This window comes from Otolemur garnettii, unplaced genomic scaffold, assembly GCF_000181295.1.
Source record: "Otolemur garnettii isolate 467f Iridium unplaced genomic scaffold, OtoGar3 scaffold00141, whole genome shotgun sequence".
Classification (NCBI taxonomy): Eukaryota; Metazoa; Chordata; class Mammalia; order Primates; family Galagidae; genus Otolemur; species Otolemur garnettii.
Genome location: NW_003852536.1, coordinates 4,973,096 through 4,981,995, shown reverse-complemented (window position 1 = coordinate 4,981,995; position 8,900 = coordinate 4,973,096). Strand labels below are relative to the sequence as shown.

The 8,900-nt window shown below is 41.1% G+C and overlaps 1 protein-coding gene across 4 annotated transcripts in view; it reads right to left on the bottom strand.

The window, feature by feature from the left end:
• The window catches only part of PLD5 (phospholipase D family member 5), a 355,615-nt gene that overhangs the window by 135,977 nt on the left and 210,738 nt on the right, over window positions 1-8,900 (bottom strand). For all 4 annotated transcript variants that reach the window (XM_012810747.2, XM_003798816.1, XM_012810748.1 and 1 more), the window contains one exon: window positions 5,053-5,164. In XM_012810747.2, the coding sequence (XP_012666201.1) occupies window positions 5,053-5,164 (112 nt within the window). The remainder of the gene's footprint in view (window positions 1-5,052; window positions 5,165-8,900) is intronic.

The following is an 8,900-nucleotide window of genomic DNA, read 5'->3' as shown; positions in this document are numbered from 1 at the left end:
GACAGTTCCAAAGAAGAGAAAAGAGCAGGACACAGTGTCTGAAGCTGCAGAGAAGTCGTGTGATGCAAGGTCTAAATATCCCCTCTGAGTTTCACGCTGGAAGTTCCCAGTGACTTTGACAAGGTAGGTTCAACAGAGTTAAAGCTGAAGCCAGACTTCACAGGGGAATGGAGACAGTGGTGTCTAAACCTGGCCATGGAGAAAAGGGCAGGGGAGAGGAGGTGGGTGGGAGCAGCCACCCGAGGGATGTTGGGATGGACGTCATCTAGTTCCTCTTCCTTTCCCCCAGCTGACTTGGTGTGTTTGCATGTTGAGAAGGAAGAGCCACTTAAAAGGCAGAGTTTAAGTGTAAACAGAGAGAGATAAATGCCTATAAAGTCTCTGAAAAAGTGGGACCGATGTCTCAGGAAGAAGCTTCTCCTTGTCAGAGAACCACAGACGCCCTCCTATAAGGTCAAAGGACAGGAGATGGAGTGGGTGCAGGTGCAGAGAATTTCCCAGCATGGAATATTGCATTTGGGGTATCTCAGCTGGTAGCCTCTCTTAGTAAGTAAGAGACGTGATCTTAGAAAGACATTGCCTAGAGGACTCAGGGGAGCAGTAAGTCTTTGAGGTACCTGTTGCTGCAGTTGGGAGATAGGGAAGTTAATGGAAAGTCACCAAGCATGAGGAAGGGTTGGGAGGAAGTTAGCTCACACACACACACAAAGGATAAAACGGGATGTGGAAAGAAAGAACAGAAATAATCGGGCATGCTGAAGGAGACTGCTGGAAACAACAGAAATAGAACTTTGCGTCTTAACTAAGGTGACCAGAGGTCCCGCTTTTGGTGGGACAGTACTGATTTTTAACAATTTGTCCCACGTCCCGCAGCATTTTTAAAAAGTCCCAATTTTTGGAAAGAATGCATGACAAGCTAGGGAACACTGGAGAACAGGAAGGGAATGTATGGTTTTCAGCTGCCATGTGGCTATTTCACCAGGATATGCATTTTACATTATTTTCATTAATTTTATAATGTTAAACTTTAATAATAACAAATAATTGTTGAGAACTGATTATGGAGAACTGCTTATTAAAGTTTGCATTGTTGTCAGGCCCTGCCCCCCCAATGGTGTCCCGCTTTACCAACGTTAAAATCTGGTCACCTTAGTCTTAACTCATGTTAGTTCTTACAGTGTTGATTTAAAAAGCAGGTGCAATCGAAATATCCACCTTGAAAATGGAGGCACAATCACAGAATTAAGGGATCTCACTCACCACGGGGTGCAGTGAACATTCTCTCGGTCGCTGCTCCAACCAAGGCCAGAGCTGCTCAAAGTCAGTGAGTAGCAAGCAGAAAACTTGTCTCTAGTCCCCTTTAAAACATGGATGTATGAAGCCTTCCAGATACAGTGAACTAATTGCTACAATGATGGGCATGGGATGCCTCGGATCCAAGGCCTTTCAGTAAGGTTATTTATGCCTTTCTTTGGATTTATGCCTTTATTCTTTTTTACCTCTTTAAGAACATCCTTCCCAAATTCTAGCATTTCTAGAATAAATACATAAAGCCACATCTAGGTTGAATAGCTAGAATTCTCCTTCTATTATGTCACAAGGCTTCACATGCATATAATTTTCTTAAAGATGTCATGCCTGTCAACATTGTTAAATATGGAAATGAAAATAAAGAATATCTAGCATAAGATTCTCTGTTTTGGAGCAAATGCATGAATGGTTAAGCCATATTGTATGTATTGGAGGAACCCTCCTGAAAGTTTAAACACTCTGAATTGCAAATGTATCCTGTGTGGCTCTTAGAACAGAGGCTGAAAACACAGCTGGAATGTCACTGATGTCACCAGATGGGCCCTTCCCAGTACACACTGGAGCCAGTGAGAGTCACTGCACAACCAGAAAGGCTAATGACCCAATTGTAGTCTCAAAGATAGTTCGTAAGGTACAATTAGAGCCAGCCAAAATAATTTCCTTTCATCAGGAAATCACAGAGCGAGGTGTGTGATTTACTTTTTTTTTTTTTTTTTTTTTTTTGAGATAGAATATCACTCTGTTGCTTAGGCTAGAGTGCTGTGGCATCAGCCTAGCTCATAGCAACCTCAAACTCCTGGGTTCAAATGATCCTCCTGCCTCAGCCTCCCAAGTAGCTGGGACTACAGGCATCTGCCACAGTGTCTAATTTTTCTATTTTTAGTAGAGATGGGGTCTCACTGTATCTCAGGCTGGTCTGGAACTCCTGAGCTCAAACAATCCTCCCACCTCTGCCTCTTGGAGTAGTAGGATTGCAGGTGTGAGACACCGGGTCAGGCTGGGTGTGTGATTTAGAGGTAGAAATGAATCCATTTCAGACTGAGAGGCACCGACAGGTCAAACACAAACACATCTGAGTAAATCAAGACAACAGCTGTAGCGGATGTCATTTATCAACAGGTTATTATGAGCCCGGCACCTGCACCAGATGCTTTTTTATATACTAGCTAATTGAATTCTCATAGCTCTCAGGGACCTTATTATTATTCCCATTTTACTGAAAAGGACAATGAAGCTCAGGGAAAGTGAGGAACTTGTCTAAGGGAGCATCACACAGTGTTTACAGGTCTAGATTTTGTACAAATGTGTACGGCACCTGAGTACCTGCTCCTAAATGCTATGCTGATTACTCTGCTAATTATCACTAAAGCAAGATGTTGAGGAATTTCTCAACTTCCATGGGGTGAGGAGTTTCTGCCTTCCTGCCAAGCACTTTGGGTGTTGCAAGGAAAAGGAGACAAAATTCCCTGCCATGAATCTTGACGGCCACGTGTGGAACAGTCACCAGCCTTCACGCAGTCAGCATGAGCTCAAGTGGCATTCGCTTTGAGAAGGTATAACATGAAAGCAGAGTTTGGATGACAGCAAGGGCACTTTTCACTTCTGTCTGGGCCATGCCAGATCAGACACAAGGCAGCCTGATTCGCGTCCTACCCAAAGGCTTCCACACTCATGATGACCATGAGTCCAGTGCTTCCCCTGGATGACAAAAGACCCTCTGAAATCTTCAGCTTCCTTAACAATGACAACCTTTCAGGCAGCAGAAATGAGAGCTAAAATAATTTACATTTACTTTAGACAAATTGCCAAAATATACTTACGCTTACATTAAACATAGCCAAACACACCTACCTTTAGTTATGATTTGGAATAATTGTAAAGCAGAAGGACCTAAGTAAAAAAGCCTCAATGATGTATAAAAAAATGTTACCTGGAATTTACTATTTGAACTGTAAGGCCCTAAAAAGAATCTGCACATTTTACAAGACACCAATCCATTCATGACATAACCACTTCCCAAAGGGCTCAGCTCTTAATATCACCATAATGGGGCTTGAGTTTCAACACTTGAATATTGGGGGACATTCAGACCACAGAAGGTAGGAAATGGATCTTTGGATTTTCATCGATGAGCGTAAAATCTCAAATTAGATTTCACTGAATTGGAGTAAGCCGTTCAAAAATCACCTTGTAAAAATGTCCAAGTTGGAAACTGGGCAGCTTGGGTTAATTTAAAAATCTGTACATGCTCTGATGCTCAGTTTTAAGACTGTATTTTCCTTTAAAAAGGCTTTGTTAAGCCTAATCCGTGAACGTGAAAATAAAAATGTGGGTTTATCAATGATGAATGAGTTTAGCTTTCCTGACTTCAAACAAGCACTGGGAAACTCTATCACATTTAGAGTTTGATGGAAAGAAAATAGCATCTCCACCTCTATTTAAAAAGAACGCAGCTAAAAGCAAACTGGAACACAGTAATTAAAAAATACAGTGTTATTAAAGAGAGTGAAAGGGTTTTAGTCTTATTTAACTAAATTTGCATATAAATGAAATGTGGTCATCAGGAAAGGCCCATTAAACATCTACAGCTTGTTCAACGCTTTGTGGGATCATAACCCAAACAACTTGAAGAGGCTCATTAGGGCCCTGTGGCTATGGGTAGGGTATTCATCAACTTGGGTAATTAGTCACTTGCTCTACATATATGCTAATGAAGGAAATTTGGGGTCAGTTTTACTCAAACCACAGACTGTGTCTGAGACAGTCACCCAGTAAATATATATGACTTTGGTCACAAAGGGAGCCGATGAGGGGGTCTAGAGGGCTGAGCACTGTTGTGACTGCATTTTATATCACCTTTACAACCCATAACAGAAATAACACAATGTGGATGAAAAGAGAAACTTAGACGTTTAATTTTAAAATCTCATAGGAAGAAGATCCAAAGATCTATTTCCTACCTTCTGTGGCCCGAATGTCCCCCAATATTCAAGTGTTGAAACTCAAGCCCTGTTATGGTGATATTAAGAGCTGAGCCCTTTGGGAAGTGGTTATGTCATGAATGGATTGGTGTCTTATAAAATGGGCAGATTCTTTTTAGAGGTTTACAGTTCAAATAGTAAATTCCAGGTAACAATTTTTATACATCAGTAAAAACTATATTAAGGGTTCAGTTCAGTTAGAGAAGGTTACGGCATAAGATAGGCATTATTTTAGAACTGTTTTCACTCTTTGTGAGATTGTGAGACAAAGAGCCTATTGGCTGCTAAAATGGAGTTCTCCAGTGGAACTATCTTAAAAGCTGGGAATCAGGCTGTGTTTCATAGCCTTCTGGACCTGACTATACTATTTACAAAACACACACACATATATATAGCGTAAAGAGAATTTTCATTTGAGGGGCAAGAGAAAAACAGAGACCCATTCTTTATGCTGAGGGGAAAGTGGCTTTTTAATAACATCATTGAATAGTTCAGAGAGGGAAATGTCTTCTTTCTAGTTCATTATCATTTCCTGGCCAGTAGATTGTTTTGTAACAACAGTATAAAACAAAAATCCCAGCAGTATTGACTGATTAGTTTTCTCATGTAAAAGCTTTCATTAGGCTATTTTTCAAAGAAGAAATAAGTGTACACAGTGAAACATATCGATTATAAAGAAGCTATATATTATTTTCAGTGAAGTGAAAGGTATCTTAACAGAATAGCCAGTGGTAGAGTAGCATATCAGCCTTGGCCTTACCCTTCAATTTCAAGGCTTCTAATACCTTTGAATCGGCTGTTACATCACTCACTAGCTTGACTTCAATATTTTGCGAAGTCAGTTGGAGCAACTTTTCAAAAAGACGTTGGCCCTGGAAAAAAAAATATTCAGAGACAAAGAAAGTCAGAACGCCGGAATGTTCGCCGTTTTAAATAGGTATACATAAACTCATTAAAAATTGAAAGTTGTCATGCAAATTTTAAAAGGCAAGCACTTCAACGATTGGTATTCATGGAAGATTTATGAAATTCTTTTGGAAGAGTTGTTTCATAAACAGAGCAGTGGCACGAACACAGATCACATGATGTCTTCTTGAGTATGGCGCAATGAAACAAACATTGCAATAACAATTTCAATGCAAGTCTACTTGTCTTTCACTTTTGAAATCTATAGTTATCTACACCAGGAAGAGGCAGCAATAAAAATGAAACAGTTGCATTTTAGCCCACAGAGACCTATATTCCAGCTGGCTTTGCAGTTTGCAAACGATGTATCTTCATCTCACTAATCTCCAGTTCGTCCTTTTCAAAATATAGATAATACTAATAATTACTGCAAAAGGTATTTGCCAGATTGAAGGAGTTAATAATAAGTATCATTTAAGTATTAACTATTACAAAGGGAATCACAGGTACTAATCAGTGATGTCCATGAATTCATCTTGTTTACATTTATTTTACTGAATTCAATGAATGTAATGCCTACAAATAACTGAAGACTGAAAGAAGAACAAAGAACAAAGGCTTTCCTTGTTTTTCAAAAGCATGTAATTTTTATAAGTTTTAACCTCGGGAGACTGAATAATGACAAGTCCACGATATTACATTATCTCAGCTAACCGGATGACATTACCCTGTTGATTTTCTCTTGTGTGAGCTGACAAATTCCCTCTCCTTATCATAAAAGGGAAATGGTCTTCTTTTCTTTATTTTTCAGGTTTTTGCTCATGGATCAGAATCTCAATGCCTTCAGGGGCCAGATAGGTAAAGAGATTTTGGTCCCCATGGCCCCTAAGTGCCAAAGTCTTATCTTGCTTTGGTGAGAAGGCTGAGGGTAATGATTACATGGAGAGGGTGAGGTGGAGAGAAAGAGAGACAGGTGGACGTGAGGACGCAGAGTGTTGGTTCCTGCCACTCGGCTTGGGGAAAGAGCAAAGCAGAAGATCAAGACTTACAAGTTTCGGTGTGTTTGGAGAAGGGAGCTGGTGTGCCAATGTCTGGGGGACAGCTGACAGCAGGAAGGAATGAGTGGCACTATCCAGCAAGACTCTAGCCTAGAGCTGGGCAGCACGGCCAACATCCCATAACCTCTGGGTGTTGGAGAATGGCAGAGAAGCTACACCCCATGTGAAGCGTGGAGGCTTCCTGTCGGTCTAACTAAGCACAGAAATAAAGGTGGCCCCACGCAGAGCTCATCAAAAGCAACCAAACTCCTTTGCACCCCAGCAGCCTGGAGGCAGCCACACTCCAAACCAGGTATTTCTGTGCAGTACGTTCAGTGAATACAGTGAATGGTGAAAATCTCCTTCTTTGAAAAAGAAGGAGGGGGGAGGGGAAGAAAGACAGAGACATACAGAAAGACAGATGAGGACAGGAAAAAAAAAAACAACAGGTGCTGACTGCCGATTTCACTATCTCTACCAGTTTTCAATTTACTACGGAGAGGTGCAGGCTTGGACACTGAGGCTCAGGTACGCAGTTGGAGAGAAAGCCCACACTTGCTTGTGTTTCTTCTGTGGAGTTAACAGCAACTCCCCTTCTTTGTTCAGTTGGGCATTCCTCCAAGAAGTCCACTCTGTGAATGGTGTGGCCATGTCTGCACAGCTCAGATTTCTACAGGGCAGACTTGTGGTCATCGCATATTCATAACCCATTTACATTTTTCTCTTTTATACAGAGGAACACTGTGTGTGTTTTCTGAGGCCCCTGGTCAGTGGGCCAGTACTTCTAAACAAATTTATTTATTTTTTCCTCTTAGTTAACAGAATATATTGAGCACACATGAAAAAGAAGAGATCATCTAACCTACCTGTATTTCTGGCTCTGTGCCATAAATTGATTCCTACGCTGTTATTTTTGTGAGATTTAAAACAAAGATCAGAACTGTCAAAACATGAGTGAAAATAGAAACCCTGAAATCTATAGATACTGGTAGACGATCATTAAACAAAGTTTATTTTTACTTTTGGTATGTGCTGATTACTTATGCCAAAGAATCCTAAAATTTTTAATTGCAGTGCTCACTGTCACGAACGTGGGCTTGAGTAGAACTTCCATACCTGGCCTTGAGGTAGAACTTTTTTTTTTTTGAGACAGAGTCTCAAGCTGTTGCCCTGGGTAAAGTGCTGTGGTGTCATAGTTCACAACAACCTCCAACTCTTGGGCTCAAGTGACCCTCTTGCCTCAGTTTTTCTATTTTCAGTAGAGATGGGGGTCTTGCTTTTGCTCAGGCTGGTTGAGGTGAGAATTATTAACTTTCTCAGATTCAGTGGGTCATCCCCTTCTATAGTCATTTTTGTCAGGACAATCAAAAATGTAATACTTTCCAAAGATATTTTAAACACCTACCCTATGCCAAGTTCTGCAGTAAGGCCTAGTGCTTTTTGAGTTAAATTCACTCATCACTTTTTTAAATCAAAGGAATAACAAAATCCCGTTGGCTTTTAAACATCAGTGGTTTAAAACCTTGCCCTTTTTTGGTGAAAAGCATTACCCAACATTTCAATCTTAAATAAATCATCTCCAAGATAGTGTCTCAGGAATGTTGAACTACTTTAAGCCAATTTTTAATGAAATCTGCTAAAACCTTATCCTGGACAGTGCTACAGAGGAAGCTGTGCCCCTAGGATGGAGATTTAGTTCAGCCCCTGTGACTTTGAAGAGGCTGCTTAATGCCGGAGGCCCTTCTGATTTTGTAGGGAAGGAAAGAAACCTATTTCCCTAACCACATCCCAGGTTCCTTGCCTGGATTCATGAATCAAATGGGTAAGAAAACTAACAAGAGAAAACCAAAGTTTTAATTACATACATACAAAGTTTTTTGTTTGTTTGTTTTTCTTTTCAGACAGAGTCTCAAGCTGTCACCTTGGTAGAGTACCTTGGCATCACAGCTCACAGCAACTTCAAACCCTTGGGCTTAAGCAATTCTCTTGCCTCAGCCTCCTGAGTAGCTGGGACAACAGGCTCCTGCCACAATGCCCGGCTATATTTTGTTGTTGTTGCAGTTGTCATTGTTGTTTAGCAGGCCCAGGCTGGGTTTGAATCTGCCAGCCTCACCGTATATGGCCTGTGCCCTACCCACTGAGCTATGGGTGCTGCCCCATACAAAGTTTTAATTACACACACACAAGGGATCTTCACAAAGGAATGAGACTCAGGGAGGTGGCCAGATGACTGTGGCTAAGGTACCATCTTAGGCTGAACAAAGATTCTTTACTTACTTTTGTAAATTATTACATTTTGATTGTCCTAACAAAAATGACTGGCTGGAGAGATAACACACTGAAGGTGAGAGATTTAATAGACATTCCATCTCAAGACCCAGCACAGAAGGTCTACCTTCTGGGTGGGGAAGTTAAGTTATGGTTCCCATGTGGGAAAAGGAAAAAATGTATGAAAAAAAAAGAGTTGCCTTAATGTGCAAATGAAAATCTTTCAAGGCTCAGTGCCTGTAGCTCAAGCGACTAAGGCGCCAGCCACATATACCAGAGCTGGCAGGTTCTTATCCAGCCCGGGTCCACCAAACGACAATGATAACTATAACCAAAAAATAGCCGGGCATTGTGGCAGGTGCCTGTGGTCCTAGCTACTTGGGAGGCTGAGGCAAGA